This window comes from Ailuropoda melanoleuca, chromosome 7 (assembly GCF_002007445.2).
Source record: "Ailuropoda melanoleuca isolate Jingjing chromosome 7, ASM200744v2, whole genome shotgun sequence".
NCBI lineage: Eukaryota > Metazoa > Chordata > Mammalia > Carnivora > Ursidae > Ailuropoda > Ailuropoda melanoleuca.
The window spans coordinates 94,437,923-94,455,885 of NC_048224.1; the positions used below are offsets into that span (position 1 = coordinate 94,437,923).

At 39.3% G+C, this 17,963-nt stretch overlaps 1 protein-coding gene across 4 annotated transcripts in view; it reads left to right on the forward strand.

Annotated features, from left to right (window-relative positions):
- Positions 1-678: 678 nt before the first annotated feature.
- PCDH17 (protocadherin 17) overlaps positions 679-17,963 on the forward strand; it is a 96,646-nt gene continuing 79,361 nt past the window's right edge. For 3 of the 4 annotated variants that reach the window (XM_034665270.1, XM_034665271.1, XM_034665272.1), the window contains exon 1: positions 679-5,703. In XM_034665270.1, coding sequence (XP_034521161.1) covers positions 3,127-5,703 — 2,577 coding nt within the window. In that variant the 5' untranslated portion in view covers positions 679-3,126. The remainder of the gene's footprint in view (positions 5,704-17,963) is intronic. The other variant, XM_002927915.4, reaches the window with a different exon arrangement.

The following is a 17,963-nucleotide window of genomic DNA, read 5'->3' on the forward strand; positions in this document are numbered from 1 at the left end:
GTTTGCACCAGCTCCGGCAGAAGCGGGCGCGCGAGCGCCCTCGCATTCTCACACACTCGCTGAAATACACATTACACCCGCCAGAAACACACACACACACACTCCACGCGCGCGGGTACACACACACACACACCACACACACAACCCTCTGCACCACATTCAGACGGATCCACACGCAGCCAGAATATCTGCGCCTCTCTTGGGATAGGTGTGTGTTTGGTGCCGGGATATGTGTGTGTGTGTGTGTGTGTGTGTGTGTGTGTGTATACAGAAACCCATCGGGAAGACCGCAGCTACCTTATTCTGCAAGCACGCTGCGATTCCGGTTCCTGTGTACATGGAATAAAAAATTAAATCGCTGTCAAACTTTTTTTTTTCTCTTAATTCTCCTTTTTCTGGAGGAAGAGGGTGGAGAAGCTTCTCCCAGTAGTTAAAGACTCAGGAGACCCGGCGACGAGGCCCTGGGCGCCGCTGCCAAAGCGGAGCGCGGAGCTTGGGTAGCCCGGCTGGTCTCCCATCTAACTGATCTAATCAATGACTCTGAAGAGCTGGGGTTCCTGGCTCCACCCCCGCCAGTCTCTTTTCCGCCTTCTATTGGGCGTGGGCGAGGAGGCAGGGCCTTGTTCCTCACGCGGATTGGCTGGCAGGGAATCAGTATCAATGTTTAAGCGGCGGCGTGAGGTGAATAGAGTCAGTCAGCAAGAGGCACTGGGGAGAGAGCTGGGACTGCGAGCCCGGCGGATGCGGCAGCGGCGGAGGGCGGCTGGGGAGACGCTACTCCAACTGTTGAATTTTCACCTTTCATTTCCTCTGATGCTTTGCTTGCGGAGATGGATTTATTTGCTTTGAAATCCGCACGTCTTTCGCAGGCTATGAGCTGATCCTGACAGGCACCAGATTAAAAGAGACCACCGTGACAGAAAAGGAGGAAAAAAAAAAAAAGCCCTCCACAACGGACTGCACAATTAACTATGCACACCGGTGCTGGACTTTGTGAATAGAGAACATTGAGAGGAAAATCGTGAACTATGATGTGGGGCTAAGCTGTGAACAGTCACTGGAATCCTGATTTTTTTTCTCTTTTTTTCCAAGACTCTGAAAGATTTGGGGGTTCCTCAAGCCTAACTAAAAAGAAAGGGGTTTTTTTTGTGTGCTTTTTTTTTTAAATAAATAAATAAATACACCTAGCAAAACAGACGCCTTGTTTTCCAGACCCTCGGACCCCGGCAGAAAGAGGTAGAGTAAAAGTGCTGCTGGATTCAGCTACACCTTCCTCCTTCCCTCCCTCCCTTTTCTCTCGCTTTTTCTTTTTCTCCAAAACATGAATCTGGCTTTTCTTTCTATAGAGTGAGTCAGAGAAAGCGTTAGGAAGAAGCCGCAACTAATGTCTGTGAAGGGAGGACCATGAGGCGAGAGTGAATACGATTCGTTCCACTGCTTCTGACTCATCGGGCAGATCGGAACACCTGCATTTCTGGATGTGTCATTCCCGTATGTCGAGGCGCCTCGAGAACCCGAAATAATGTGTAGACAGACCTGTGCCTAACATCCCCTCGGAGGTAGCTCTCGGGGGTGGGCGCCCCTGGCTGGACAGCCGCGGCCGCAGCTCCTCACCCCCTGCCCTCCTCGAGTCGCCCAGAGAGACTGTGTGAGAGCGAGACTGCAGAATGCATCACGCCAAACCTTGATGTGTTTCTTTCATCCACCCCACTCCTACTATTAAAAAAAAAAAATTGACGGGAAAAAAACCCGCACTTTATTCGCTTCAAATATTCACCACTTTTATTCCTCGCCAAGGTTTTCCTTTCTAGATGAAGAGGACTGGGAGGCAGGGCCATTGGAAGGAGATGCTGAATAGAAAGAAAAGAGAGGCACTTGACAGCCCAGCCCTGTGAATGCAGAGACTGTTTCCCTTCTAGCGAGAGACAGGGAGAGTGTGTGTGCGAGGACTGGGAGGGTGGCTCCCCCTTCCTTTTTATTCCGCCTCCCCCTCCCCCTTCAAATCTGCACATCCAACCATGAGTTGCCTGTTGATTTCCTTTCGCCTGGGAAGAAAAGCAAACTGGAATTAAACTGCATCGAGAGAAGTCCTTGCTCTCGGGGAGAGAATGGGATGGTAGCGGCGGCTACTGGCTTGGCATAGAGAAATCACAGAGTGTGTGTTCTACGAACAGAGGCGGAGATAGAGCTATATATTTCCCCCCTCCCAACAGACTCACACCGCAAACACTGATCTGGCTGTGGCTTTCCTGACTTCAGGGGAGAGCCTTTTCCGAGGAAGAGAGGGAGGAGCTTGGTGGAGGGAGGAAACTACAAATCGGGACACTAGTTCTTTGCGCTGCATTTCCTCCCCTCCCTTTGGCTGCTCGGAAAGGAGAGAGAGGAAAAAAATACGCTTGGCTGGGAGATGCAGTCCGCCGCCGCCTCTGCCTCAGCCAGCAATGCAAGATTAGATCTCTAAATGCAGCAAAACACTGCCTGAAAACCGAACAGCCCGCGAAGCCAGCAGACATTTCACCGGGCTCCGGCGAAGCTTCAAAATACATCTGACTCTCCCTGCGTTTCTCCTCATCGCCATCAATTTCATCATAGGAGACGAGGAACAAGTAAGGATTTCACTTTCCCATCTGCCTGAAGACACACCTCCCCGCTCCCTCCCCCACCCGATGTGAAGAGTATTCCGGCGGCTACCGCCGGAGTGGATTTGCAGCGCCCTAGCGGGAGCCAGGAAAATCTACGGATTCTTTACCATCCCTTCTAGACGCGATTTCCATCTTATCGCTGGCCTCATCGCTCAACTTTGAGTCGCCCCAAGTCCCGGCGGAAGAGACAAAGCCCCGGGCTCGCCCCCAGCCGCAGGGAGCCACCGCCTTGCTCCGTGCCCCTGCAGCTTCGCTGCGCCGCCGCTTCTCTCCCAGTGCGGATGCTGTAGATCAACAGGTTTGGGGAACTTGAGCGGAATAAGGAGACCGCCGGTGCCGCAGCCCAGGAGCAGAGGGAAGGAAGGACCCACAGACTTGTGGCTCGTGTCGTGCGCGCACGCTGAGCCCGAGCTCCAAGCTGGCGCGCACCCACTCGCTGGCCCCTCCAGTCCGGCTGCTCCTGCCCCCACCCCACCGGTCTGGGATGTACCTTTCCATCTGTTGCTGTTTCCTCCTTTGGGCCCCTGCCCTGACGCTCAAAAACCTCAACTACTCGGTGCCGGAGGAGCAAGGGGCCGGCACCGTGATCGGCAACATCGGCAAGGATGCTCGACTGCAGCCGGGGCTTCCGCCGGCAGAGCGCGGTGGCGGTGGCGGCGGCGGGCGAAGCAAGTCGGGTAGCTACCGGGTGCTGGAGAACTCAGCGCCGCACCTGCTGGACGTGGACGCGGACAGCGGGCTCCTCTACACCAAGCAGCGCATCGACCGTGAGTCCCTGTGCCGCCACAACGCCAAGTGCCAGCTGTCCCTCGAGGTGTTCGCCAATGACAAGGAAATCTGCATGATCAAGGTGGAGATCCAGGACATCAATGACAATGCCCCCTCCTTCCCCTCGGACCAGATTGAGATGGACATCTCGGAGAACGCAGCGCCGGGCACCCGCTTCCCTCTCACCAGCGCACATGACCCGGACGCCGGCGAGAACGGGCTCCGCACCTATCTGCTCACGCGCGACGACCACGGGCTCTTCGCGCTGGACGTCAAGTCCCGCGGCGACGGCACCAAGTTCCCAGAGCTGGTTATCCAGAAGGCGCTGGACCGCGAGCAGCAGAACCACCACACTCTTGTGCTGACCGCCCTGGACGGCGGCGAGCCGCCGCGATCGGCCACAGTGCAAATCAACGTGAAGGTGATAGACTCTAACGACAACAGCCCGGTCTTCGAGGCGCCCTCCTACTTGGTAGAGCTGCCAGAGAATGCCCCACTGGGCACCGTGGTCATTGATCTGAATGCCACCGACGCCGACGAGGGTCCCAATGGTGAAGTACTCTACTCCTTCAGCAGCTATGTGCCCGACCGCGTAAGAGAGCTCTTCTCCATCGACCCTAAGACCGGCCTGATCCGTGTCAAGGGCAACCTGGACTATGAGGAGAATGGGATGCTGGAGATCGACGTACAGGCCCGAGACTTGGGGCCCAACCCCATCCCGGCCCACTGCAAGGTCACTGTCAAGCTCATCGACCGCAACGACAACGCGCCGTCCATCGGTTTCGTCTCCGTGCGCCAGGGGGCGCTGAGCGAGGCCGCCCCGCCCGGTACCGTCATAGCCCTAGTGCGGGTCACTGACCGGGACTCTGGCAAGAACGGGCAGCTGCAGTGCAGGGTACTGGGCGGAGGAGGAACGGGCGGCGGCGGCGGCGGCCTGGGGGGGGCCGGAGGTTCCGTGCCCTTCAAGCTTGAGGAGAACTACGACAACTTCTACACGGTGGTGACTGACCGCCCGCTGGACCGCGAGACACAAGACGAGTACAACGTGACAATCGTGGCGCGGGACGGGGGCTCGCCTCCTCTCAACTCCACCAAGTCGTTCGCTGTCAAGATTCTGGACGAGAACGACAACCCTCCTCGTTTCACCAAGGGACTCTATGTGCTGCAGGTGCACGAAAATAACATCCCAGGAGAGTACCTGGGCTCGGTGCTCGCCCAGGATCCTGACCTGGGCCAAAACGGCACGGTGTCCTACTCTATCCTGCCCTCGCACATCGGCGACGTGTCCATCTATACCTATGTGTCTGTGAACCCCACCAACGGGGCTATCTACGCCCTGCGCTCCTTTAACTATGAGCAGACCAAGGCTTTTGAGTTCAAGGTGCTTGCTAAGGACTCCGGGGCGCCCGCGCACTTGGAGAGCAACGCAACCGTGAGGGTGACAGTGCTAGACGTGAATGACAACGCGCCGGTGATCGTGCTGCCCACGCTGCAGAACGACACAGCTGAGCTGCAGGTGCCGCGCAACGCCGGCCTGGGCTACCTGGTGAGCACCGTTCGCGCCCTTGACAGTGACTTCGGCGAGAGTGGGCGCCTCACCTACGAGATCGTAGATGGAAACGACGACCACCTGTTTGAAATCGATCCCTCCAGCGGCGAGATCCGCACGCTGCACCCCTTCTGGGAGGACGTGACGCCAGTGGTGGAGCTGGTAGTGAAGGTGACTGACCACGGGAAGCCCACACTGTCCGCGGTGGCCAAGCTCATCATCCGCTCGGTGAGCGGCTCCCTGCCCGAAGGGGTTCCGCGGGTAAACGGCGAGCAGCACCACTGGGACATGTCGCTGCCGCTCATCGTGACTCTTAGCACTATCTCCATCATTCTCCTAGCGGCCATGATCACCATTGCCGTCAAGTGCAAGCGCGAGAACAAGGAGATTCGCACTTACAACTGCCGCATCGCCGAGTACAGCCACCCGCAGCTGGGTGGGGGCAAGGGTAAGAAGAAAAAGATCAACAAAAATGATATTATGCTGGTGCAGAGCGAGGTGGAAGAGAGGAACGCCATGAACGTCATGAACGTGGTGAGCAGCCCCTCCCTGGCCACCTCCCCTATGTACTTCGACTACCAGACCCGCCTGCCCCTCAGCTCGCCCCGGTCGGAGGTGATGTATCTCAAACCGGCCTCCAACAACCTGACTGTTCCTCAGGGGCACGCGGGCTGCCACACCAGCTTCACCGGACAAGGGACTAATGCGAGCGAGACCCCCGCCACTCGGATGTCCATAATTCAGGTAAGAGACTTTTAGCCTAACTGGGACTTTACTTTATTGCTGGTTTTTGGAGCTGTCCTGAAACCTTTGGAACAGGGCAAAACCGCACTGCCAGCAGCAGTGAGAGGGAAAGATTTTTAAGTGAAAATGGTTTACACTTTTGCCACTACTTGTACGACATATTCTATACATAATCCCTCCCATGTAAATAGTCTAAAGTCTAAAAGATGTGAATGTCTGACTTTTGTTGTATTTTAAAGTTTATTTTTGTAGACTTAAAAATGTAAACAGTGTTCAGCATTTAGAGTTCATTTAATTTTTATTCGTTGGTCTACATTTCTCTCCATAACAAAGGATTCCTAGAGTAGAAAAAAAAAAGTTTTAGTTAAATTTGCTTTTTTAGTTCTGTTTAAAAAATCTGATGCCAAAAAGGAAAGAAACGTATACTCAAATACTCAGAAGTTAACTTTTTCAAATACAAAACAGCAACTAGGCAAAAATCAGTTTTATATTTTAAAAAGTGTTTTAAAGAATATGAGCCTAATTTATCCTTTACAGCAGTCTGCATCATGTCTTAGTGTAGTTTAAACTTTTAATACATGAATTATGCTCTGAAGCTCTTGCAAAAGTTTGAATAAATGTAGGCTCTGGGTAATGACCATTAACTGTTTCTTAAAAGTTTATATTTATTTTGTCCTGATCTGTTTCTTGGAGTCATTGAGGAAGGAATAGGGTGCACCAGAGGGTCACAGACTGACTTTATATGGTTGAAAACAGGAGGCAAAGTTGGCATTAAAGGCACTTGATGCACCAAAAAGAATTTCAGGATGCATTTAGTTGGCATACTATATATTTTCAGTATGTCTAAGAGATATTTAATGTTTTTAGATAGTATGATCCAAAGTTATTGATATATTTTTTAAAAAACCTAAATGACTGACCCATCATGAACATAGATTCTAACGATAGCAGGTGACTGTACTTTGTCTAGCCACTGCCTAGCTTCTTTTATCCACTATTAGGTTGTGTCACAGAAAAACTTAATTCTTGCTTATTATAAATGCATGTTGCTACAAATTACTCTGGATGAGCACTACTTGAAATTCAAAATTGAGTTTAACTAAAAGTGACACTTTGGGAGGAAGATTAGTTTGGGGCAAATGAAGTTAATTTGTTCATAATTTTATGCTTTGAAAAGCAAATACCTTTTAATGACACTTGACTAATGTTTTTATTATTAAAATGAATAGTAACATTTCATAACCTTATCCTTTCTACATAAATATAACAAATTCTAAAAGTCAGCAGAACATATTTTCTTTTAATAGCATAATGTCCTTGTAAAGCAAACTCTTGTACTTGATGCTACTGAATACTGAAGTATCAATTGTAGTATTAAATCCCGCTTTTAAGGTGTCTTCTGTATACCAGTAATCATGATTTTTTGATGTCTATAAAAGACTGAACAAGAAACATCTCCCTTAAAAAATATTGTGGTTTCCATGAAAGTCTTCCTGTAACTGTGTAAAACTGGTATTTATAATAATCTCTTTAGGGAGATAGGTTAAAATATGTATTGATAGATCTTTTGCAGTCATTTTGCATATACACATATGTTAAATACCTTTCTTCTATTTTTACCATCGACAATTTCAAAGATATCACAGAGGGTTAATGTTTACTCTTCCATTTCAAGTGCTGTTAGATGAATTCTTATTTAGTTTCCAGTAAAAATGGAGTTGGTGCAGTAGAATATCAGCAAGCCTGCTTCCTTGGTCAGATTAGCGAGGAATAAATTTGGATGGAAGTATCCATAAGGTTTCAAGGGACAGGGGTGCCTATATTGTATTTACACCATGCTGTTCTTTAAGCTGTTCATTGCTTGAGGAATGGATGGTGGTGATGATGATGATGGTGATGGTGATGATTATGATGATGATGATGATTCTTCTCAGCAGTAAAACTTAAGTCAAAGCAAATCTCACACATGCAGGGAAAGAGACAGATAATTTAAAAAAAACAAATGACAAACTTCCTTGCCATTACCTTTCTTCTAGAATCTTAATCCATGCCATAAAAACATACAAAAAGTTTCAGTTTTAACTTCTTGAATTTTTTTCCAAGGTGACTCAATATTGCATATCACTCCTGCCTTAGAAATATCCTCAATTTAAACTGTTAAAATAGGCACTATGTCTTTCTCTTTTTTTTTCTACTGAGTTTTTGCAGTCTTATAAAGAATACTTTGTAAATTCCTAATAGGTTAATTTCCTCTTAAATACGTCAGGTTTTTCTCAGTACCTATTGTTGAGAACAGAGTAAATTAACTATAGTGACCCTCCTTTTCTCTTTTTCTTTAAACTAGCATGCTTCAAACACTTTGTGCTGAAGTGACATGCTTAAATTCAAGTGCTCAGGTATCCAGTACCTTGTTTTAAAGTGCATTTATTAGTGTGTATATTTAACACAGCCTGCTGAGGAAACACACTACTAATCTCACATGTATTTCTGAAGGTAGTCTTTTAATCCACAGAGTGCACTTGGACTAGCAGCTACTACGTCTGCTCTAGCTTTATTTTCCAGTATGTTTGTGCTGTTTAGAAGGCACATGGTGAAATGAAACGTATTTCATAATTGTTTTGAGATACACTGGTATAGAGGGGTGATATGAAATTTAAGAATTTCAGGACGCAGAAGACTCATATTGCAGTTTAAATAAAGATTTTTTAAAAAGTATCGAATGATATCGTGTGAGTCACATGGTCTTAATTTTAAGGTTAAGATCTGTAGGTTCTTGGGCATGAGTATTTTTATTGAAAATGGATGCAGAACAATCATGTAAGCTGGTTACACATGTAACCACTATGTAGAAACAGTGGTGTGTGAGAAGAGATTTTATATCAGGGTTTCTTCAAGTTTCTCAGATGAAGTCAATTCAGTCTGCGAAGTGTTTATGTAATAGACTAGTGATTAAAATATCCTCAATAATGTGACTCATAATACAACATTGTTATAATGAAATATTTCATTCATTTTAAAGCTGTAACACTGATTTTGAAAAATAGGAGCACAGATTTTGTGGTAGGTAAGGCAAATAGATTGTTATACAAATTTATAAAAGCACTTTTCGTAGGAATAATTTTCATGTGAATTATTTCATATGTTAATATGAGAATCTAAAATCAAGTAGAGATCATCACTAATTGTCACAAGTTACTGCATATTGAAGCTTATCAAGAATCATTTGTTCAGTCTCACGGTAACTTCTCAACAGGTGTTTTCAATGAAGGCCTGGCTGAGAAGAGGCTAGGGACTTCTCCACTGTTGGGAGAATTTCCAGTTTTGTTTGAACATCTGTGTTTTCAGATTTCTTTGTAGTGCTACTGCAAGTCATTTCAATATGAACTCATAGAAGAAAATATATTGAGCCAGCAGAATAAGATCTACTAAAATAAATTTTAAAAAAGAATACATTCTCATGTGGTGTTTTATAGTTCAATTTCAAAAGATTCACATTAGGATTGACTTTAGACTTTTTATGCTAGGAGGAGAAAATCCTTTTGATATATGTGCATGGCCTTTTCAATAAAAAAGAATTAAACACACGGTAAATACAGTCAATCCAAATATATAAAAATGAGATTGCAGCATAAAGGACTAAAGTAGCATAGCATAGACAATAAACTCAGTATTTTAGAATGAAAAGGTGAAAGAAAAAGTGTATCTTTACTAGCAACGTTATCTGTTGTCTGCCTTTAGTCCCACTTCTCTAACACAAGAGGTTCCTGACTATAGGGACTCCGATTAGCTCCCAAGATCGTGATCTTTAAAACTTCATATTCTAGTATGTTAGTGATTTCAATAACAAACGTAAAACTTGTGAACTATGTCTTTCTTCATATATAATTTTGAGGCTATTTTTCTGCAATGTTGTTCTAAGATGGCAGTTTGATGAGTTACATGCACTCATTTTCATAAACATTATATACATCTCTCCTTATAAGGGTAATGATGGGCTAAATAGGAAGGGGATGTCTCTTTCCTGTAGCAGGCTTCCAAGAGTGTCTTTTCCATTTGTCTTTTTATTTTTTTTTTAATTTTTGAAAGATGGAAGGATTAGTTCCTACTTTAAGTTAACCTGAGTACATTACCATAAAGCATTTTTTTCTGTTTTACTATATATTAAAAATAGTATAAATAAGGTACAAAAAAGCTTAACTAAAAGATAATCAGCCATCAAGATGTTTTGAGTTTCTTTGGAGAAGAGTTTAAAATTCAAATTATTATCATCATTTTTAATACATTGTTACTTTTTTCCTTAGTTTTGTGTGCACCCACGAAATTCTCAGCTCCAATGTAAATTTGGGTGCATTTGTTTATTTTGCAATAAATGAAAACACAAAATTATAATTTCTTTAATTATATGAACTAGAAACCTGAAAATCTTATTTTTAGAATTAGTTGCTATAACTACTCATAGGTAAAAACCTCTTCATTCATTAGTTTTTAGTTTTCAACAAAATTTCCAAAATACCAGCCAGGTAAAATACTTCATCATCTTTTCACTGAGATGATAATTCATCATTCTTTTAAAAATGTAAGAGTAGGAAAATTTTAAATTTTTCTTAGTGTATGAGTGATTTTGTAGTTTACTTAAGTTCTATGACTGAATATTATAATTTCAATAAATATTATCATATCCAAGTTTACGTGGAGAATTTTGGAATTTTATTCTTGGCATCTTCATGTTATTTAAGGCTGTGTGTGATCATGAACACCATCAGATTATAGAAAAGTATGTCCTAAAATTCTAGTCTCAATTGCTTGAAATATTTTTTAGTCAAGAAAAAAATTTCTGTCTTCTACAACATCGATCACCTGTGACCATATTGTTCAAAACACATGAAAAAAATTTAAAAAATAAAAACAAACGTAATTTCCAGAAACTTTTCTTAATAAAGTTGAAATTATATATTCACTTTTTTACAGTGCACATGGATTTATATATGAGGTTAAAATAAATTGGTTACTCTTCAAATAATCTCAAATACCTTTATTAAAGGATTAAGAAATATACATATTTTAAAATAAAAAAAACCAAAAATCTCCAGATAAGTATTTAATAATATTTACAAATATAGTATTTATATTTTCTTATGTTTTACTACCACTACCAGGTTTCAAATTTTTTACTGTTAGTGCTGCTTATGTAATCCAATGCAATAGAAATATATCTATAAAAGTAAAAGGGGTAAATTAAGAAAATATTTATGTGAAGATTAATAAAGGGTTATATGCACTTATTGCAGTAAAGATAGGCTCTACCTATATTTATGAAAATGTGAACCATAAAACTTCTTGGCAAAATTAAAGTATGTGTATTCATGTATATATGTCTATTTCCCATATGATGTATATAAATACTCAAGCATGAGTATTACTCGTTATACTTGTTTAGTCCCAAGGCAGCTCCACTTTTAAGGATGAACTCAAACCTTCATTTTTTTCTTTGAAAATATGTTAAAACTTGATGATTGCACTATTTTCAAACTTCACAGATTTTCAAGTTCCTTAAAGCAGAGCCAGTTATTCTAGAGCAGAGAAGAAGTTGAGGAACGACTGGCCTTCAGTGGGCAATAGGTTGGAGTTTATGTAGATGAAAAGAAAAAAATTTTCATCCAAGTTTCTGATTCTTTTGGGAGGATGGTGGAATGGCTGGAGGCATTATTGAGAGTATATGCCTTGATCGTGATGATGAAACAACCACAGGGGGAAGATGAAGCCGTTAGAACCATACTCATGCCAGTTAGGAAGTAAAACTTAACTCCCCTATGCTGAGAAGCCTTGCAATACACTCAATAGTGGGTAAATTCTTACAAATGCACCTGCTAATTATGATATTAGTCATTGCTCCATAATGTATTCCCCTCAGTGATACTTCTGTTTAATAAATCCCACAGGGCATTATCTTAAAGTCATATTTTAGTAAAGTCATTAGGGAAGGTTTTTTTTTTTTTTTCCTGTACTGAATTCCTTTAACCAATAGGACTATATATTTGTTAGAGAATGGCATAAAGTTCATTCTGCCCATCAGTTTGAAGATACTGTGACTTCTGCCACCCACCTACAAAACACTTTTAAAGTTCATCAGACCTACACTAATCTATTGTCAACCTATTTTAGTAAAGGAGACGTTGACAAGAGTTTCCTTCAGCAGCACACGGTATTTTACGGTTAGTCATAGCTTTCACCACCAGCTTTGACAGTGATATATTGCTATCCTTTGGTCTCCTGAAATAAATTATCTATAATAAAGAAGTCCTTAATGACATCAACCTTCTCTGCTGTGACTAAGCAGAAGTTTGCTTGTGCTTCCTTGCTACTGTAGAAGTTAAAGTTCAATGTTTTTTAGGTAAAGCAGAAAAAGAAAAGAAAAGACGAAAATACAGATGCAAAATTGTGGCTGTGTGGGTGGCATCTTTCACTTGTCTGCACAAAGTTCTTCCAGTGATAGACTGTAAAATTGGTTTCAGACAGTGTTTGAGAGAATCTATTGATATACATGTGACGCGCTTCTATCCGTTCTGGTCTTAGTGACATTCTGATTACTGGTATTTGTAGGCCTTGCCCTGGATCTATCCCAGGCAGTTTTATTATAGTGAAATGGCTCTTACAGTTCATTGAGCATCTAGCATAACTGTGCTGAATATGATTGGCGCGTTTGCATTTATTTATTCAAAAAATAAGGCAGTTAAACAGCATAATTATGGGAAAATGAATCATAACAATAAAAGACCATTTAAGTTAACAAGCTTTGTGATCAAAGGATAAATAGAGGTTGGATAAATGAGACTTTAGATGTAACTAATCTACATAAATAGACTTTGGTTTGATTAGAGGAATGGAATATATTAAAATAATTTCGTGGTATTAGAAATGCATTTTGTTTTAGTCATTTTGAAGTATTTATAGACATGTTATTTTCTTTATGTTTCTACTCAATAATATATTCAAGAACCATATTTATATTGGAAGCAAAATGGGCAAGGTAAAGATAAGTATAATCATGCAAGCTTGTTTGGCTCTGGAATACACCCTGTCTGAACAATATTTATTATTTTTTAAACTTAAACTGTTTTTGATTGATTTTTAATTAGTGGAACACATTAAAGGGACCATATAAAGGACAATTTCTTGTTTACTCTCTTTATCAGCTAAAAGCAGCCTTTGTAGAATTTGAAAGTGAGAGCATTAAAACTCTATTTTAAGTTTTCAAAGTTATACCTTTATAATTGTTTTCATAGATATATATTGTTTTTAAGAGACACTGGTTACATGTTTGTAAATTATATTAATACATAATGTAGATAACGACTTCATATTCAGAAAAATTCCAATGCTATTTTGGTGGCATATATATTTTTTTAAATAACAGATTTAACTTACAATGTGACTAAATAATTTCTTTCTAACAAGTATGGTTCTTTAGATATATTTTCTTCAGTTTCTTTTGGTGAAAACTTTAAAAAATGTAATTTAGGCATAAGTCAGCAATTGATATACCTCTTTACAGTATTTCTGCTTGAATCATTAATAATCAATGATGAACAGTGATTGGATTACAATTACACCTAGAATTTTTATGCCCTCAAATTCAATAAAACTCAAGTTTAAATATACACATATTTCCTAAATTCCAATAACTTACTTTTATAAAGCAGAAGTGCAACAGGTATTTTATTATAGGGCAGAAATGGTCACAGTGGCTTAAATATCTTTCTTCTCTCTATAACCCAGTTTTGCACTATCAGTGTCTTAGATAAATTCCTAAATATTTATTCACAGGATGAACACTTGCATCAGTTTTGAAACTTAAAATGATAGTTTTTACCCTCAAGATATATTTCTTTTCAATTCACAGACCCCAATATAAATGCCTTTGCTTAAAGCTGTTTATTATATTTTTCACACAGCATAATTTATCAGAGTAAACTGAGATGGTTTTATGACTGGATATTCAATAGGTTCTTTGCTATTTCACCAGAGCAATTCCAATATGCAAAACTTGTATCTATAAAGAAATTTACGTATGATTACCGTGAGAAGCATTTTGTTATCGGAGTGTAAAGTGGCCAATATGTGCTTTTTTGCCATTTCAGTAGATGATATGACAATAAGAAATTGGAATGTTTGAGACATAATATACTTAAAATCTCAGTAAAATTCATTAAGAAAAAAATATTATCATTTAGTATTTTTGGGAAAAAAAAGGGAGTTAGTTCCGAAGGGGTTATTTTCCATCTCAAACCTGATAATTGTTTAATGATACATCTCTGTATAAACATTTGTCACAAAAATTTTCCAGACAACCTTAAAAATAATTTGCTTTGATTTCCACGGTTCTGTCGGCAAAAAACATAATATTGTCTAAGTAATGGTGAATTCTATTGTGGTGTTTTCTTGGGACACAAAAGTCTTGCTTTCTGTTTGCTTTTGCAGTTTTACATCCATTTTAGAAAGTTTATCCCAAATCAACTTAATGCATTAAGAATGTGAATAAGGGGAGTTATAAGTCATGAAAAATAAAAGAGAAATCAACCATTTATCTTTATTATCATTATCATTAAGATGGAATTAAAGATTACATACAAACTTACCTTCATGTAATTTCAAGGCAAGACACTTGATTGCTTTATTTTTATTATTATTTTAAGCTTTATGTGACCTCCTATTACACTAATGAATTCTGTTTTGTTTTGCTTTACGCCAGTGCCTAATCTCTTATTTTAATTTTAGTTGATTAAATCCGAATTTCCTGATTAAGAAAGTTTGGAGGTACACTTGACAATTGAATCTTACTTGGCATTGTATGCCTAGAATATGTTTGCAGCTTTAAAAAACAATGATAACATGTTGGTGCTAATGCATGAAGCTAGGTGTAGGATAAGATAGAGGATTATTAAGAGTGTGTGTGTGTGTGTGTGTGTGTGTGTGTGTGTGAAAAATAACAAACATTTTAGACAACACATAGATTGAAATAAAAAGTCTATAACCTTGCACTTTTAGCATGGGCAGATGCACGGATAATAGTAATTATTAGCTACATTTCAGTGTAGATCCTGACCTTCTAGGAAACTACTATTTATCTCTAGATGATAATAAGGCAGGAAATAAGTGAACTATCTAATACACAAATAACACTCAGGGGAATTTCTAAGGGTTATTGGCAAAAGCCTATTCTATAGTGTGGCCCTGATATCAGATGTGCCAATACCAACAAATGAAGCTATGAGCCTAAGTGGAGAGAAACTAAAAGAACTAAAAGACAAGGAATACATTAAGGAGAATTTCTTTTTTCTGATTTTGAGCAATAGACTTTCTACGATTTTTTTTTATAATCAAGACAATTACATAGTAATTTGGGTTAGAATGCATGCCCAGTTCCCCATCTCAAAACCCAATTTGTTACCACCTGTGGCTATTTCTATTAAAAAAAAAAAAAGAAACATAATTACTATGAGTCTCAGCAGTCTTAGAGTAAATTTTTGCAATTACAATACCTCCCTCGGGCAGATGTGTGAAAATGGCAGATTAATTCCTGCCAGGATCTTTCTGTTCCTCGTACATTTTTAGATTTGGTGTTGCCTGCTTATTAGAGTGGCTCTGTTTACTCTGGTTAAAGGTTATGTCAGTGTTTCCATAGTAAATCTCTAGAAATAAAGATCCACAAGTCAGCCATTAAATTTTGCCTTAGGTGAAAAGTTGACATGTAACGTTTTAGCAAAGGGGTAGATAATATTTTCCATCACGCTCCTCTGTTGCCTGGTTAACTTTGAAGTACATGGTAGTAGGACCATTTGGCAGTGTTGGAGAAAGCAGGACAAACTGGGAGGTAAAAAGAAAAGTATAGTCTTTTGAACTATAAAATAATATTTAATCAGCAGAAGTCAGTGAAAGTATTTTTTCTTCTATGCTTGACCTAAAGCTACTTAATGCATAGGAATTTTAAAGAGCCATAATAAAGATATTGAGACTGGATGACTATCAGGAGATTTAACACGCTACCTATTTCCATTCATTCCTTCTTTGCTTGTGGTATGTAGACTTTGTTCCTATAAAGATCTAATTGATTTACACACAAAATAATGAATATTATTAAATATCAACAGTTTTAAAACTCTGGATCAATGTTATAACTATTAGCAAAGCTAATTTGTTAAAATCAGCTTAAATAGCTGAATATCGGAGGACAGGGACCATATTATCTTGCTTGTCTCTGTAGTTGGGAGAACCTAGCATGATTTCTAATACATAGTAAGCACTTAAAAATATGGATTCTTTGTAATCCTATGATCACTGATCAGATATTAGCTGGAGTTTAGCTTCAAACCTAGAAATTACAGAGGCCAAAGTCTAAGATATTATTTATATAAACATGCTGGTAAACAACTTATTTGAAGGTGGCATATTTCAATAATTTTTATTCACAATTGTTACCTTCTTAATAACTACAATGAAAATTGCTATACAATTCTATTGACACTATTACAAGGTCATGGAAAAAAAATGATCAAAGTTCACGATTATGTGCATCAAACTTTTGGTGAATTTGTTTATATATATATACACACACATAAATATGTGTATATATTTATATATATGTATATATATACTGTATATCAAGAGCAAATATTTGTTGGTAAGAGTATATCTTTTGTCTTTTGTCCTAGTCTTTGATATGCTTTATAAAGTATTAAAACTACACAATTCAAATGTCATGTTTCTTTGTTAAGGCTTTAAGAATCATACAACTCTAGTAAATTATTAAGAAAATAATGTGATTATTTTATCTATGGGACTTTTTTAATGATATGCAACTACAGATAAACCATAGATAGTAATTTTGGGATTATATTTATTTGTATTTGTTAATATATAATTTCATGATTTAATCACTTTGCCATTGATAATGGGAAAAGAATAACACCATGGGCAATTATGTGTATAATAATAATAATCCAGCCTACAAATTTTTTCTCAAAATTTCAGAATCTATTTCATGTAGGTGGCTTGAAATTTTTATGCATATATTAAGGAAACATAAGCTATGCATTTCTATAAACACTATGTTGCCCATTTCAGTATTGTTATTTAAAATACATCTACAACTTGCAGAGTTGTTCAATCCATACTCATCAATTCACTTAATAAATAACAAAATAATTTTAAAAACACTTAATTGAAATAATTTACTACTTTTAAGCTATTCTAGGACTTAATTACTATTTATCTGAATTTTAAACTTTAACTGCAAAATCCATATCAAACAATAAGGAGGTTTGATAAAGTTTTCAAGCAGAATGAACTTTCAAACTGTATTAAAAATTTAATTATCTCCACTTGCCAGATAGTTGGGATACAAAGTTAAAGAAATAATAGAAAGGAGCATAGAAATGAAAATTCAAGGAATTTAGGATTCATTGTCAGTTAACATTCAAAAACAAGAGAAAGACTTTCTGAAAGATTATAGTGTTAAATATTATATAAGATAAACCAACAAATAGCAAGTTCTCAGAGCGGACATTTATCCACAATTATCCAAACATTATAGTTTGAGCCCATCTGTAAATTTCCTCTGGAGTATTTGACATTTTGGGGAAAGAAGGCATCCTCTCCAGATGGGATGCCAGGCTCTGTCTTTCCTGTCACTAAGAGAAGCCTGAGTACTTGGAGCAGATACTCTTTCAGTAGATCAGAAACTGGGCCTGTCATCGTCCATAATCTGTCTGAATTTTACTCATTTCTTTGAATGTGCTTTTCTGGAACTATCATACATGTTTTCTTTTAAAGAATACAGCTTAGAAATCTATCAGAAATGTGACTTCTAAACAATATTGGAAAAAACGTGAATGTCCTACAAATATACCAGGTTTCGTGCATTTCTATTAGTCTTCACATAAAACCATATAATTTGAAAACATACCATTTGTTTAGAAATTTCAAAAAGCTGTTTAGATATTTGAAAATTATCATCCAAATACATAGTTTGAAGCAAAAGAAAGGGAATTATTATTTGTGTCTTATGCTGACTTGTTCTAATTGTTTTCATCTTATTCTTTTCATCTGGTTTCTTTTCCGTGATATCCAATCAGAAAATATATTTTTACAGGGATACCTTAAGAACATTGTACATTTACATCTAATGTAAATATTTTTAAAGAACTCAGATATATACATATCGATGAGACCATGGTGCTGTGTATCACCTCAAGCTGTGTTTA